Source organism: Opisthocomus hoazin, chromosome 18 (genome assembly GCF_030867145.1).
Source record: "Opisthocomus hoazin isolate bOpiHoa1 chromosome 18, bOpiHoa1.hap1, whole genome shotgun sequence".
Taxonomy (NCBI): Eukaryota; Metazoa; Chordata; class Aves; order Opisthocomiformes; family Opisthocomidae; genus Opisthocomus; species Opisthocomus hoazin.
In genome coordinates, this window is record NC_134431.1 from 1,924,154 (window position 1) to 1,940,408 (window position 16,255).

Consider the following 16,255-nt stretch of genomic DNA (forward strand, 5'->3'; position numbering starts at 1 on the left):
CCACGCAGCCGGCGCCGCCGCTACTTAAAGCGCGCTCGGGGCCGCCGCCGCCTCCTGCTGCTCCGCGCGCGCCGGCGGCATGTCGGACAGGCTGCCCTACAAAGTGGGTGAGTGCGGGCCCGGCGCCCCCGCCGCTCCCAGCCGCCCGCTGCGGCCTCGGGGGGGGGGCAAAGATGGCAGCTGCCCGCTCGCCGTGCCGCCGCGGCGGGCGGGGGAATCCGGGCCTTGCAAGCTCGCTCCGCGCTGCGGGTGCACTGGACGGGGCCGCTCGGGGGGCTCCCTCGGCGCGGGGGGCTGCCGTCTGCTCCTGCAGCCCCGCACCCGTGGGCTTGCCACACGCAGTTTTGCCCGGGCGAGCCCGGCTGCCCCGGTCCCCAGAGCTCTCCGTGCCCGCCCGGAGCCCTGCGCGGGGCCGGGCCTTCGCTCCCGACGCGGGGCCTGCGATTCGAGAGGTTTTGGCGGGTATTTTTATTGATCTGGAACTCCTCCCCCTGAGTTTTTACAAAGAGTTGTGTGTTCTTTGAAGGCTAAATTCAAAGAGAAGAACGTTAGTCTATAAGGCTCAAATTCTTAAATAATTTGCCTTGGGGGCTGTGAACCTGAAATACTATTTTTTTTTAAGCAGCCCTGGCAAAAACACCGAGCCCTTATGAGGGGTAAGATTCAAGCTCCCTGCTTCTTGGTGGAGTTGTTCCCGTGGCCCTTCCATTGCCTGGGTGTTTTTCAGTCCCCCCTCGGTGCAAAGGCTGGGCGCCGGTCAGCTGGAGCGTAGGCAGCAGCTGCGGTGGCCCTTGGGCTTCGTTCTGGAGCAAAATGCAATTAGCTTGCCTGTGTTAAATGCAGCAGTCTGCCTCGGTGGTCCCAGTGTTCCTGAGGGCTTTAAGCAGCCTGTGTTTGCTCGGTAGGTGAAAGAAAAGCATCTGACTGTGCTCTGAAGTGAAACCGTAAGCTTCTGAAGTCTCTGAAAGAGCTAACTGAGCAGAGGGACGCGTGGTGGTGGCCAGTGCCGTGGTGGTGCAGGTGGCTCTCTGGCCCTTGCCATTTGAAGTCTGCAGCCAGGCGTCCATGGTGAGCGCAGTACTTTCTACCCTGAGCAAGCCTGTCGGAAGTCTCTTTTGTTCAGTATTTGCTGAACTTTTTTACTACACATCTTTTTACAAAGGCAGAAGCAGACTTGTAAACGAGGTAGTTATGGTGCCTTGAAAATAATCTCTGTGGATCCAAGGGGGTAGGAACTCCCCAGCTTGGCTGTTAAGAGGGGGTGCTATGCTGGGCTCAGCTCCTGGTGTGCTTGGCAGGGAGCATGCGATGCCTGTTCTGGTGTGGGGAAACCTTTGCCATACGGGCACCCCCCCAGCCATGCAAGTCTTAGTAGTGTGGAAGTACATCTCTGTAGGAAATGTCAGACCCTTGGGCAGTATCTGCAAGGAGGAGCACATAAGGCTGGGGCTTAATGAGTTAATGGCCCTCAGGATATTTGCACATTATATCACAGTTGATTAATATGCTCATACAGGAGTGCACTTTTTTCAGAGGAGCTGTTAGCTTTGGTCTAAACTTGTTTGAAAGCCTGTGTACCACGGGAAAAAAGCAGGGAGTAATTGGAATAGGGTCCATTTTTCCCCCTACTCTCTCCCAGCTGTTGCTGGGTGTTCAGTTCAGCTGTTGTGGCTGATGCCTATCCACAAGTGTGTGAACAGATACCAAGGTCTCAGCTATTTAAACTCTGACACCTGTCCTCCTTCCCTTGCAGCTGACATCAGCCTTGCAGACTGGGGTCGCAAGGCCATTGAGATTGCGGAGAATGAGATGCCAGGGCTGATGAAGATGCGGGAGATGTATGCTGCGTCAAAGCCACTGAAAGGCGCACGTATCGCCGGTTGCCTTCATATGACTGTGCAGACGGCAGTTCTCATAGAGACCCTTATAGAGCTGGGAGCTGAGGTAAAGTGTCTCTGAGTTTCTCCTTCAGCGTGCTTGTAGGGAATACTCTGCCTGGGATGCTGCTTCTGCTTGTAGAACTGCCTTAGGGGGTCCTGGCAAATGTCTGTACTTCTTGAAAGAGACCATGCTGCAGTCTCTGGGTGGATGGACTGTCTCTTCTCTCCTATAGCAAAAAGTTGACACCTGTACTGCGTGCCCCTCTGGGATGCTGGGATTTGTCTTCCCTATGGACAAACTGTATCTACATGATGTGTTTTGGGCTGGGCCCCTGGCTTCAGCAGCTTCGTCGGCTATGTGTAGAGTACCCTGAGCAGCAGTGCTGAAAGCTGCTCCCATGTGACTGTGTTGTGTTCGGGCATGCAGCGCTGTTGCTGGTATTGCTGAAGCTCTAATGACTGCCTCCAGCACAGATTAGGCTGTATTAAGAACCACACCATGCCCTGGTAAAGTCAGCAAAAACTAATGAAGTTTTCTGAGAGCTCGTGCTGGCCCTGAAGCTGTGCAGGAAAATAACAGGGAGGCAGTGTGGTTCAGTGATTGAGGGCTAGGGATACTGCCAGCTTTGAATTTGTTATGTCGGGACCAGTTACCCTGGTCCGTATTGAAGACTGGGATACTTCTAAGCCATTTGCTGCATTATGCCCTCTACCTTGCTCGCTGAATGAAGCCCAGACATCATGGCTGAGTCTTCACTGTACAGGGCACGAGCAGAGCCAGACATCTGAGCACAATCTACATAGCTTGTGTGCTGAGTGGGGAGCTGACTGGAACTTGATGATGGATTATATTAAGTATGTATGTGATCTGAAATTCCTTCTTCCTGAAGTTTAGCCGCCTGAATTCAGGCTGCCCAGAGACGCCTTGTTTGAGATCCCTCCCAGGGAATGATTGAAAGAGTTGAGCACTGTCATGCTGATCAAAAGGCCGTGCGAGGAGGGGAAGCTCTGTAGCAGCTAAGGCATTGCCTCAAAAAGTGGAGGGGTAGGTCTAGGCAGCATGCCAGGTCAGCCTGGGCAAGGGATGTGCTGTTGTGCAGGTGTTCTTTAGCCTATTCAGAGCTGTTGCATGATTGCAAATGGTGCAGTGCTGAAGAAAAGCTTTGGGGAGGTACAGTCCTGGCTTTATTCCACTCTGCGTATGAATCTCTTGTCCCTCCATGCGATTTAAAATAAAGCGGTAGCCACTGAAATGTGGGAAGCTCCTTGCTGCCTTGCTGCTTCTGTTGGTTGCTGTATCCCAGTATGGCTGGTTTAGGCAGCAGCTGTGTGCTTACTTAAACATTGCCAAGCTGCTTTAGGCTGAGCACAACCCCAGGTTAATGTTGTATGGGATTCATCTGAGCAGGTACCTGCAGAGGTTTGGTCCCTCTAAGCCTTTAAGATGTGTGCTGTCCTGTTAGCTCCTTCCTTCTGCTGCTGCCTGCATGTTAGTTTAGACTTTGATTTGAGTTTGGATTCTGCTCTGGTTCACCTGTTTTGTGAGAACTTTGGTGCGTGGGAGGGATGAAGCTGATGAAACCATACCCTGCCTAATGAGGACGTAGCTCACTGCAGCGTGGCAGTCTTGGTATCCCTTTTTTGGCTAGGTTAACTAAGAATAAATACTCTGTTTCAGAGTGTAAGTTCCAAAATTGTAATCAAAATAACCAGTGATGTAAATGTTAGGCTCTGAGCCCATGGGTTATGCCAGTTATTCTAGGGTCTATGCCATTAGCACAAACGGATGTTACAGATCTGAAGATGCAGAGTTGAAGTGACCTATGTCTTGTATCAAATGCTTGAAGTGTAAACAATATATAGGTGTTCTATATACTTTGACTTTCGTGACACCACGTGATGTCATCAGTACTGATGTGGAGGGAGCTTGGAAGAACCTAGGGGAGGAGGTGCAGTGCCTGAGGTCATGAGTTCAGTTTTCCTGTGCTCCTTCCAGGTGTGTGTTCACTGATGAGCGATGGTTGTGTAGGCTCAGATGAGGTACCTCCTAGTGCAGCCCTTACTTTGAAGTGTCAATTCTCAATAAAATGGGATGAGTATCTGGAAACAGGCTGAAGGATTATGCCTTATTGCCCTCTATCCTCAAGATCTGTTACAAATGAGCATGCAAATACCTGTTAGTCAGCCGCGTAGGGAGCAGGGTGAGAACCTGTGTGTGGCTCTGGGATGTGGTGTTTCTGTGCCTGCTGGGGAGTTGTAGTAGGTATGCAGATACTTTTCAATGCAACTCAGCAACGTGCTGTTGCTTTTCTAGGTGCCTGAACCTAGTTATGAAATCTGTGTGGAAAAGGCTTAGCTCAGCTGGAAAAGCTTCCATGACTGGAGCACAGAGTGGGAGGTGGGTGAGCATAATCTTAGAGAATGCCTGTTGATGGAGTGTTGTTTCAGCTGCATTTCTGACTCTTCTGAGTGCCAGCAGGTGTGTTGCTGCATGTCCATATCCCTCAGTGGACACTTGCTATGTGGCTGCTCTGAAAATCTGAACTTTATTGACCCAAACTTTCTAAACTCACTCTGCTGTGCACTTCCTGAAGACTTATAGCTGAATGTATGCTCTGGCTGGCAGAAGCTCTCGTGAGTAAGGAGATGGCTGAGTATGTGGCACAGCTAAAGCTCCACTGCGTTCTCTCCTAAAGTGACATGATTTTTCCCTGGCCTAGTCAGATACTTAGTTTTCACCTTAACTTTGCAGAGCTACTGAGAAAGGCAGGAATCTGCACTAATATGCCCTTCTGCTCTTACTCACTTTTAAACTCCTGTGTCTGGAAGAGTGCCCGCTATCGCAGAACTTTGTTCAGCAAACAAAACTTGGGTTGTTTTCCAGGTACAATGGTCAAGCTGCAACATTTTCTCCACTCAGGACCACGCTGCGGCTGCTATTGCAAAAGCTAGTATCCCTGGTAAGTTTTCCATGTTCAAATTTGGCTCTGTGTTGGCATGTACTGCCTGTTCTAGCTAAATCAAACTGTCAGGCTCTTCTGAACAAGCTTCAGGATAGCAATAGCCCATCAAAAGCAGCGATTGTTACAAACCAGGACATTTGATTCAGTGTATTGCATCAGACTGTGCATAGCACTCCTGACAATGGTGCCTGTTAGGCTATGAAACAGCCTGGCTGTATGTTATCAGCTTGAAGCCAGGTCATTAAGATGATTGAATGAGCTGGGTAATTAAATGGATTGGTGCGTAGGTGTGTGTAGTTGGAGGTGTTTGGTGCTTTCCAGCAAGCCTGGTTCTAAATAGGGGTCAGGGAAGGGATGGTAACTGCAGTGGGCCTTGTTACAGTGTCAATGCTGAAGATACTTTAAGTCTAGAGCTAGGCCAGCTGTGTTGCTGCCTAATATCCCTGAAGTGGTTTATCAGGATGCTGCTGTTTTGCTACTGTCACCTTCCAATAAAGAGCAATTCTGTGCAGATCAGTATGAAGACATCCAGCTGTCTGCTGTGTTACTCGGCTTAAGGACAGATAGTCCTTATTGTTCCATGCTGGGAACTGTGTGGCTTGAGCCCTCATGTTGGCAGAGGCTAAATCTGATTTCTGGCAGCCTGCTTCTTTGCTTTGGGAGTTGTCCTTATTGTTCCATGCTGGGAACTGTGTGGCTTGAGCCCTCATGTTGGCAGAGGCTAAATCTGATTTCTGGCAGCCTGGTTCTTTGCTTTGGGAGGTGTCTCTCATTTTTGCTATAATTAGATATTGCCACAAGTCTTTCGCCAGCTGTGGTCCATTCTAAGGTAACAGAAGAAAGTGATCCCTTCATCAGCATTTTTGGCATTGACATGTGATGTCAAAGGACCAGGCAGGACACTCTAGACCTGATGTTAGGATATGGCCTTCCTGATGGCTCTTAAGACCCAAAACTCAGCTGAAGAGCAGTTCACGGGTAGAGTGTTTGTCGAAGTTTTTGACTTGGCATTGGTGTCCTTGTTTTGTGGAACTTTTGTTAATATTGCACATCACATAATTTACAAGACCTTGGATACAATATGAGATACTGATGCATGTTTCTTCAGAAGGGGCAATTGCATGATTGGCTCTTTGTGGCTCAAGAGTTAGTTTTCTGTGTAACCATGGAAACATGACAATTTAGCCAAGTGCTGGGGTATGTAAATCATGTGTCTAATGTATGTTTGAATGGCTGAGTACCACTGAGGCTCAAGTATAGCATGAAGCCACTAGAAATGCCTGGAAAGGCAAAAATACTGCTAGATACAACATGGTAGTGGCTGCAGCATGTTGCTGGTGGTAGATGTACTAATACAGAAATACGCCCTAATAAGAGCAGACATGGCACAACAGCTTGGATTTTAGTGCTGTGCTAGACACTAGAATTTAAACTCAAAGTTACTGAAGAGTTTGTAGTCTGGTGTTTAGCTCATGCTAAAGTCTAGTCCCTCTTTGCTGCTATGCTAGAAAATGTTGTTATGTTTTCATTTATCTATATCAATATATCCAGTGGCTATTTCTAATTCGTGGTAACACAGGGTGTATTAGGGGAGTAAATGGGGTGTTGTGGATGTAAGTCTGCTTTAGTTTACTTTGCCTTCTCTCTCTTAACATGGAAGAAGAATGAGAGCAGTGAAGTCTCAAAATTTTGACCAAGTTTGTGGCCTGAAACAGAAGGCAAAGTGATTGCACCTCTGCTCATTCTGGGATCTTTTTTTAATGCAAATGTCTTTTCTGGCCTGCAGGCACAGATGATAATCCGTCTTTTGCCTCTGCTTCTGAGAGCTGCTGCTGAAATCTTCCCTTGGCTGCTTTACTACATGCTGAGCAAGAAACTGGCTAATTGTGTGTGTTTGTTCCCATGCAGTGTTTGCCTGGAAAGGGGAGACTGACGAGGAGTATTTGTGGTGCATCGAGCAGACCCTATACTTCAAGGATGGGCAGCCCCTCAACATGATTTTGGATGATGGTGGAGATCTTACCAACCTAGTTCATACCAAATACCCACAACTCTTGAAAGGTGACTTTTATTTCTTGTCAGGCACGGTTCTGCTTGGGATGCTATTTAGGCAGTCTGTTTCTGCGGGAATTCCCTGCTTGTGTGAAAAAGGGTAGGGGAAGAGGGACAGGCATGTGCAAACAGGCTGTAGGTGAGTCTATGAAAATTGCTTACAGGCCAAGACCAGAATCTTACCTGTGTGAGCTGTTTCCATCTCAGCCCTGTAGTATTAAGCTGCAGTGACCTGTCCTTCTGGCCATCCTTCGCAGTGCCCATTACCTGAGAAGGACCAGTGGTGCTGTTGACTTACCAAAAGCTTCCTGGAAATGGGCTGTGTTCTAGAATTGCTTAAAGTCTGCTTGCAATTAATATTTTTAACATTAAAGCTTTTTTCCCCCCATCCTCTTAGTGCACCCGTGGATGGAGTCATGACAACCTGTAGCCTTTCTTGGAAAGGAACAATTTTCTACCTTGTATAAACTACAAGGCATTAACTCATCCAGTTTATGTCAGTGAAGACGTTGATGAAGTCAGGGTTGGGACTCTGCTGCTTTGACTGATTACTTTCAGTGTAAGTCAGTAAAACTGAAAACAGATCAGTGCGGTGTTGCTAGCACGTGTTTAGGTAAAAAGGTTTCTCTAAAGTGAATTTGGCATGGCCTGCAGTAGCAGGCTGCTCTGTGCCTGGCAAGTATGACAGATGCTCCTTTTCTCAGCCAGTGTCCATCATCTGCGCTGCTGCAAGCCACAGATGCCCAGTGTTACTAAAGGGCATCTGGGATGTGAAAAAAAAATTGTATGGTGATACAGGGTAGAAACTAAGCTGGTGCGATGGGGTGTGCTGCTGTCCATTCTTGGTCCGTAGAGGTGAGGTTGCTGTGGAAGCCTGCTGGAGCAGCTCTCCTCTGACTCTTGCAGTGCTTTAAGAGGAAGCTGTGGGGAAAAAGTCTGAAGGTGGCAGGCCCTGGATAGGGCTATGTGAGGGGAAAAGGCTGGGGCTGCCCTTCTGCGTAACAGGCCTCACTTTCTCCTTCATCCTCAACCTGATGTCATTAGTAATCCAACAGTCAACATCTTCATGTTATTTAAACTGCAAGGAGAGGTTTTCACTGGTGCCTCCTCAGCCATGCTAGGGTCCCCTCTCTTCCATCAAAGGTCTCTTGCTTTCTAGATTGCCTCAGTCTGATGTTCATGACCTCTTTCCTGCCATTTGATGCCAAGGAATACCACAACTCCTCATGCCGCCTTCTCTTCCTGGCATTGACAGAGGCCAGAAAATGCATTTTCCTGTTCATACTCTTTTGCAGGGTTGTGCCGCCATGCACATGCAACACCTCAGTTGGTGTCCCTGTTCCTGGTGGTCCTTGTGCTGAGTTGCTTTCACGCTTTGAGCCCTCCTGCTGTCTGCTTCTTTCTCACCTCCAGCCCTTTGCTGCATCTGATTTGTCTTGTGCTCCTGGTGTGGAAGGGACTGATATAGCACGGTGCAGTAGCACAATGGCTGCTGAACTGTCTCCTGTCTTGGCATCCATCTCTAGTCTGCCACTGATAAAAAACAACCCTACTGCCTGGGCTTGCTTCCTAAATTGATACAAATAGCTCTTCAACTGGGTTGTTAAAGAGCCTAGGCAGGATGCCATAAATGTCAACATTTCCCTTGCCAAAAAGTGTGTGCTGTCTGCACTGACTGTAGTTGAAAAGCCTCCTTGCAGCAGTTCAGTAAACTAATGAAGACTGATCTCTGTGGAAGGTGACAGAACTTGATCTGTTTTACCTTCTGTTCCATTGCTCCTTGGAAATAGCAAAACTACTAGAATGAGACCCGCTGAGTAGAGTCTCGATCTCGTTTAACAGAGCTCTGTGCTTAGTCCTTTGCTGTAAAGACTGCTTAAATGAAGCTGTGTAGCATCCATTTTTGTGTCTTGGAGAAAACAGGCCAATATAGCTTAAGGGCTTGTAGTGATATTTGACCTCTTTGGAGGAGAGGTAGGGCAAGAGTAGCAGAACACGCACAGCGTGTGGGAAGACTGGATCATGAACACACAAGACATTTTGCCATGCAGCATCTGAAAGTGCTGTTTGCCATTTAAAGGCTGGACGAGTGTGGTGGTTCAAGCCCAGCTGGCAGCTAAGCACCCTGCAGCTGCTTGCTCACCTCTCCCCCTTGCTGGGGTGGGGAGGGGAATCAGGGGGTGGGGAAAAGTGAAACTTGTGGGTTGAGATAAAGACAGTTTAACAGGAAGAAGATAATAATGATAATACGAGACTATAGAAATTGAATGGTGCACAGTGCAGTTGCTCACCACCTGTTGTCTGATGCCCAATCCAGCTGAGCAGAGATCACAGTGCCTGGCCAACTCCACCAAATTTGTGTACTGAGTGTGATACCATATGGTATAGCATAGCCCTTTGGCCAGTCTGGGACAGTGGTCCTGTTTGTTCTTCTTTCCAGCTGCTGGTGCATCTTCTCAGTTGGTAGAGCATGGGAAGCTGAAAAAGTCCTTGACTTGGCATAAGCGTTACCTAGCAACAACTAAAACTGTCAGTATGTTCTCAATGTTGTTCTCATACTAGGTCCAAAACACAGCACTATACCAGCTAGCAGGAAGAAAATTAACTTTATCTCAGTGGAAACCAGGACAGTATCCACCCCTTGTTCTGTACCATCTATGTCATGCCCAGATGTATACATTCTGATTAATTGCCACCACTCTTTCTGTCCTGGAATATATATACACATACAGATATAGTCTATAGGCTATTGCTCTAAAATTTCCATGGAGTTCATTTAGTCTATGACTTTGGCTCCATCTGTCATAACAGTCTTTCAGGGCAGGAGAGATGTGTGGTGTTGGATTGTTGTGTGCTGAAGCTGGTTCTGGTTCCATCACCACTTCCCACATGTTCCAATCACCACTTCTGCCTCTTCCTCCTGTTCTCTTGATGACCCTTGGTGGGATGGGGAGGAGAATTGGAAAAAAATAAACCCAAAACTAATGGGTTGAGATGAAGACAGTTTAAGAGGACTGCAAATGAAGGAAGGATAGTGATAATAGAATATGCCAAAGCAGTGATGCACACTGACGAAACCGGGAGAAGTTTTCTGGGGTAATTTCAAATGGAGCTGTCTGGCTTCCATGCTTCAGCTGCTTCTGATTGAAAGAGAAGTTAGTTCAGTCCTGGTGTGCAACTAATGGTTGAAAGGAGGGCTTGTTCAAGTCTACTTCAGCTAGGAGATGTGTTAAATAGCTGTGTGGAAATGCTCAGCAAGCTTCCCCTCTCGCTAATCCTGACTGCTTGTAGAGGACAGAATGGCCTTTGTACTGTTGGCTTACTTCTGTACATCAAATGCCCTTAAAACCAGGATAAATAAAGGTAGGAGGGGGAAAACTAGAACTGAACAAATGAAAAAGTCATCTGAACTCATGCGAGGGAGGTCTCTGGCCTCTGTGCAGAAGACTGCTGTTAAGAAGGGATGGAGAAGATTGGAGCGTTTGTGATCCATTGATGCAGACTTGCTCACTGATCAGGTAAGAAATACAGGCGAGGAAAGCAGGTCTGAGTGTTTAGCAAGGCTTTTTCTATTTAATTCAGCCTTTTTCTTTGCTGTTCTCCAGTCACTGAAGTCACCAAGGCATTGAAATGGAGTGATGCAGGTAGCAGGTCCTTTGGCAGAGTTGTGAAGCAGTTCCAACCAGCCGTAAATGTCCCCTGGGGGCAGCAGGCAGGTGGTCCTCGGGGAAGGGAAGCCGCTGGCCTCCATGGTGTGAGGTTTGGGTAGTGCAGTTTGAAAGACGATCTGCTAGGCTTATAAATGTCAGCCTGGAGAGCTTTTGAAGGATGATAAGTGTGTCTTCTCGTTGCCAGATAGACCAGAAGAGAGAGGGCAGGTTTGAACTGGAGGTTTCTGCCATGACCTCCCACAGATTTCCTTCACAAGGGGATGATTGTGCTTGATCTGGGCAGTTGCACTGGAGAATTGATATTTTGGGAGACTAATGACAGGTGCTGCATTTCACTGAGCACCAGGCAATGTTCTGTCCCTTCCAAGCAAGCCCTAAATAGGTGAAAGCCTGAACTCATTCTCTCTGCAGGTAGCTGTGTGGGGAGTGTAGTTACTGAAGGCTCTGTGTGGGGTCTATGACAGGACAGACCTCCGTGGGGACAGATCTGCCTACTCAAGCTCTATTTCTTTCTAGCGTTGTTCGTCACATTTCCTTTGTGTGACGGAGTGCCTGGTGGGCTGGGAGATGAAAGGGAGGTCTAATGGCTCTGTCTTCAACTCCATCGATACAGTACCGCTCCTACCAGGACAGGCTGAGGGAGTTTGGGCTGTTCAGCCTGGAGAAGAGAAGGCTCCGGGGTGACCTTAGAGCAGCTGCCAGTACCTGAAGGGGCCTCAAGGAAGGATGGAGAGGGGCTTTTCACAAGGGTGGGTAGTGATAGGACAAGGGGGAGTGGCTGTAAACTAAAAGAGGGCAGATTTAGATATTGGGAAGAAATTCTTCCCCATGAGGGTGGTGAAACACTGGCCCAGGTTGCCCAGAGAAGCTGTGGCTGCCCCCTCCCTGGCAGTGCTCAAGGCCAGGTTGGACGGAGCTCTGAGCACTCTGGGCTGGTGGAAGGGGTCTCTGCTCATGGCAGGGGGGTTGGAACTGGATGATCTTCAAGGTCCCTTCCATCCCTTACCATTCTATGATCTGTACAAACTCTGATTTGAAAACTGCTTTGAATTGCGCTCGGACTCAAACCGCAGTTGTCCATGTTCTTGGCTTCTGTAGCTCACGTGCGCCTTGCAGCTTTTTCTTTAAGCAGTGGGGATGGGTTTGCACAGCGATCGCGGCTGCCTGTGCTGCGCTGCCTGGAGGGGCTCGGCTGGGGGGGTCGCGGTAGCAGCTGCGTGCGTGGGGTGGGACTGGAGGGGGGTGTCCCCGCGGAGAAGGGGGGAGGCGGATGCCGCGGGACGCCCCTAGGGGGCGGTGTTGCTCCGCGGCGTGCGTGCGGGGACGGGGCTTGTCCCGGTTCCGCCCCCCAGTGGCGGGGCGGAGCTCGGCCGGACCGTGTGTCCCGGGGCTGCGGGCTGGGGGCCTCAGCTGTGAGGATGACTTTAACGAGCTTTAGTCTTTCTTGCTTAATTAAGCTCTGGTACAAATTCAGGGTTCCTCTTTTGTCCCCCACCCCTTGCTGGAGGGGTGTGACCTGAGCCCAGGGGTTCCTGGCGGCTGTCGCTGTGGCTCCTGTTCCAGCTGGGCAGATGAAACCCAAAGGGTCGGGGCAAAGCACCCCTGGGTGCCTGGGGGTGCAGGTACCTGCTGGGGAGGCACAGCTACAAGGGCTACGAGGATGGTGAGGGGACTGGAGCATCTCTCCTACGAGGAAAGGCTGAGGGAGCTGGGCTTGTTCAGCCTGGAGAAGAGAAGGCTGCCAGGGGACCTTAGAAATGCCTACAAATATCTGCAGGGTGGGTGTCAGGAGGACAGGGCCAGACTCTTTCCAGTGGTGCCCAGCGACAGGACAAGGGGCAATGGGCACAAACTGAGGCACAGGAAGTTCCGCCTGAACATGAGGAAGAACTTCTTCCCTGTGAGGGTGACGGAGCCCTGGCCCAGGCTGCCCAGGGAGGCTGTGGAGTCTCCTTCTCTGGAGATACTCAAACCCCACATGGACGTGGTTCTGTGCAGCCTGCTCTGGGTGACCCTGCTTGGGCAGGGGGTTGGACTGGGTGACCCACAGAGGGCCCTTCCAACCTGGACCATTGTGGTATTCTGTGATTCTGTGACACAGCACCCCTGAGTGCCCAGGGGGTGCAGATACCTGCTGGGGAGCAGCGCCCAGAGGGTGCAGGTCCCTGTGGCTCGGCAAGGCATGCTCTGGCCTTCCTGCCCTCCGGTGCTCCTGCAGGGTCCTGGTCTGGTCTCCCGGAGCCTGCGGGCCCCTTGCATGGCTGACTGTTTGTTTGTTCTCTGTGGGCAAGGCCGGTTGCTCAGCCGGAGGTGCTGATCTCGTTGGCTTTGTTCCCATTCCTGCCATGGGCTCTGCTTGTGCTATTGGTGTCAGCAACAATAGCTGTTCCGCGTGAGGTGATTCGCCAGTTATTCTGTTCTCTAAACTGCTCATCGGTCTCAGTGGCTGGTGAGGCAGTGACAGATACTTCTCTGATACCCAGAATTAACTGACTGCATAAATAATTCGGGGGATTTTGCTGGGGGTTACTTGTTATTCGTTCCCACTTGCCTATCCTTAAAGTGATCTTGGCTGCTGAGGAGGCACATGGATTCTGGTTGAGGAGCCCTGCCGTTGCCGCTGGCTGGTGATCTGGAGGAAATCCTTTGGCCCCTCTGCTTTTGCTAGATGTGAAATAGAAAGGCTAGTGCTCACATTTTGGAAATACTAGGAGGGCTGTGGGTAGAGAATGATCAAAAGAAAGCATGTAGGAATTTGGAGTGATTATATGTTATACAGTGAGAGAGAGGAATTAAGAAAAACTGCGTGAAAAGGAGCAATATTTCTGTCTGTTCATGTGCACTCGCTTAGGATAACCTGGACTGTCACCTGCTTCATCAGTAAAAGGGCCTGAACGGAACAATTTATGAATGTTGTGTATTTCTCAGAGCTTTTCTATCTAACAGACTGTAAAATTATTTTTCTAATGAGCGTCCTTTCAATTTTATTAGGAAGTCAATGTGAGAGACCACTTGCCTGGAAGAGCAGTATCTTCTTTGCATAAATCTCTGGTGCACATAGAACTTTGTAGTCATCGTTTTCATGTTTTCTTGTAAATTTTCCTTGTGAATCTGAATTACCTGCAAGTGCCACATGGATCTCTTTATAGAGATGTTGCATGTCTTGGTGGTTTCAGCCTGCTTTAGCAGATTCCTGTTTTCCCCCAATAGTTTGTACTTCAACAAAACAACTGTCTTGGAGTATGCCTCCAGTCCTTAAAGAGCAAACGTAATCAGTTTGTCCTCTACAGCGGAAATTCAGCCAGGCTGGATAGTTTAGTTTGAATTTTATTCTGATTGTGATAAATTGAGTACCTTTTTGTGCAAATAGGTTTCCTAAGTAATCAGGATGTTGCCCAGTGTAGCAGCTAGACGGTTGTATACAAGGAGATATTATTGAGACATCAGAGAGGCGAGATATCCAGAAGTCATGTGCAATGATGCCGCTTCTGAACAGCTGGCTGCTGTCGAAACGTCCATGAAGTCGGGACCCTTAAAGCTGAGGGTGCTTTGGCTTTTCGGTGTCATGTGAAGCCACGTAACCCCATGACAGTTCCTGTGTTATCAGGATCTTAGTCCATAATACAGTGTTGGTGTTTCTAGAGAGTCCTTTGTCTCTAGTTTCTGCCTTCTGGAGCGTTTTCAATCAAGGTTATATTTGTTTTTTGATTGTGCTAAGTAATGCCCGTGAAACTGAAGTTTTAGTCTGAAGTATCCAGATTTAGGGGAGTGTCAACTGTTTAATCAGAGCTGAAGTTGATTACAACAGGAGGACTGGGATTGCTGAATTGTATGGTGTGTTTTCAAACTGTTTTCACTTGATCCAAGTGCTTTAGATTTAAGTGTGATTATCTAGGTATCATCTCCTTTCAAGCCACCTTGCAAGAATGGACCAGGCTGTAGAGACATCACTGGGGTGAACATCTCGCCCTTTTTGCAGAAAAGTTTTGTCGTCATTTTGTGAGAAAAATAGGTTAGAGTGGGGTCTTTCCTGATCCTCTGGTCTAGAGCTGGTTCTTTCCATTTTTCCAAAGAATATTTTGTCCTGTCCTTTTAATTGCCTTGTGGGGTAAGAAACTGGTTTGAGCTTTCAAGCTACTGTTTGAGTAGTCCATCTCTTCCCTGCTTCCTGTAAAGGATTTGTTTAACTTAGGCCTCTGGAGGGTATTCCCAGTACCTGGATGTCTTGGTTTGCAGCAGCGTTAACTCCAGCTAAGGTGAATCCTGTTACTCTCCCCACAGGAATCCGGGGTATTTCAGAAGAGACAACCACTGGAGTTCACAACCTGTACAAGATGAAGGCCAACGGGACCCTGAAAGTGCCAGCTATCAATGTTAACGACTCTGTCACCAAGGTAATGCAGCCAGAGCCCTTCTGCCGTATGACCAGTTTGGTGTTGGGGTATTGTCATTCCCATGCAAGTATTCCTTCTCTTGCTGAGCTGTTCTTGACCTGGTACTGAGCAGAGTTTCACCATATCCTCGAAGTGAGCCCATGGTGTCTCTAATGGGACATGCCATTGTAAATACCCTGTTTTCAGAACGTCAAGGGCTTTTTTTGCGTGTAAGGACATGCATTCTTCTGCATGTTAGTAATGTGAAAGCACCTTTGGAAGTAATGGCTCTTGGGGTACAGTCAGTTCCTGTAGCAAGGGGCATGTCCTCAAGCTGAGTAGCTTAAAGCCAACAGGTAGCTGGTAGGTACCAGCTGGAAAAGTGGCCTACGCGAGCTTGTGGCTGGCAAGGGTCGGTTGATCTGGCAGGGTGGCTCTGCGAGCGGCAGTTGCAAAGGATAGGGCAGGAGGTATTTATTCCTTGCTTAGCTATATGACTGCTTCCCAAGACAAATCCTAGTGAATTGAGGGATAAGGCAGAATGATGTTTAAAGGGTGCTGATGCTTTTTGGATGTAGATGAAATATAGTGAGAATTTCAGGCGTACTTAAGGCTTATGCATCTAGATATTTTTAAAATCTAGTTGCTAAATCTATTTTGAGTTACCATACTAACATTCTCTTGTTGGGCATGGCAGTTCTCACTGACTGTTTGGCCTGTTTTCCCTGCAGTTTACTCTCTGAAGAGTATCTCCATTCTGCTCAGAAAGATGCATCTGGCATTTTTGTTTCATAGCTAGTGGGCTGGCTGGAATCCAGTTGATCTTGGAAGAACCTAGTTTCACTGCTTCCTTTTCACCTAGATTTGTGCTGCCTGTTATAACTACTAATACTGTTTAGTAGCTTTGGAGATTCAGATGTTTCTAAAAAAGCCTTGAGTAGATTTGGGTTGAGCTAACTTTATTTAAGTGCCAAACAAGTGCTTATTTTCAAGTACTGCTTGGTATTTGTGTAGTAAAATGTTTGTACTAACCACAGTTATAGATCTCCAGGAAGACATGCAACTGAGCCGACAAATTCTGCTCTCCTGGTTTGATATGTTGATTTCATGCCAGCTTCCTGTATTAGTATGTGAAGAGAGAGGGCAGGCAGTATCCAGTTCTGTTCTTCCATCCACCACTCAAATGTGGTTTTGGGTGGGACAGACATCTGCATCTGGCACTCTGCTACCTTGCCTGCATGGGAATGCACAGGCACCTGGAAGGCTTTGATTGCAATTGGGGATTTGGTGATGAGGAATCAAATCTGACAATGGTG

At 48.4% G+C, this 16,255-nt stretch overlaps 1 protein-coding gene across 1 annotated transcript in view; it reads left to right on the forward strand.

Moving 5' to 3' along the window:
- The window catches only part of AHCY (adenosylhomocysteinase), a 30,039-nt gene continuing 13,784 nt past the window's right edge, over nucleotides 1-16,255 (forward strand). The window contains exons 1-5 of the mRNA XM_075438504.1: nucleotides 1-107; nucleotides 1,754-1,944; nucleotides 4,765-4,840; nucleotides 6,752-6,904; nucleotides 14,848-14,960. Of these exons, the coding sequence (XP_075294619.1) occupies nucleotides 80-107; nucleotides 1,754-1,944; nucleotides 4,765-4,840; nucleotides 6,752-6,904; nucleotides 14,848-14,960 (561 nt within the window). The 5' untranslated portion in view covers nucleotides 1-79. The remainder of the gene's footprint in view (nucleotides 108-1,753; nucleotides 1,945-4,764; nucleotides 4,841-6,751; nucleotides 6,905-14,847; nucleotides 14,961-16,255) is intronic.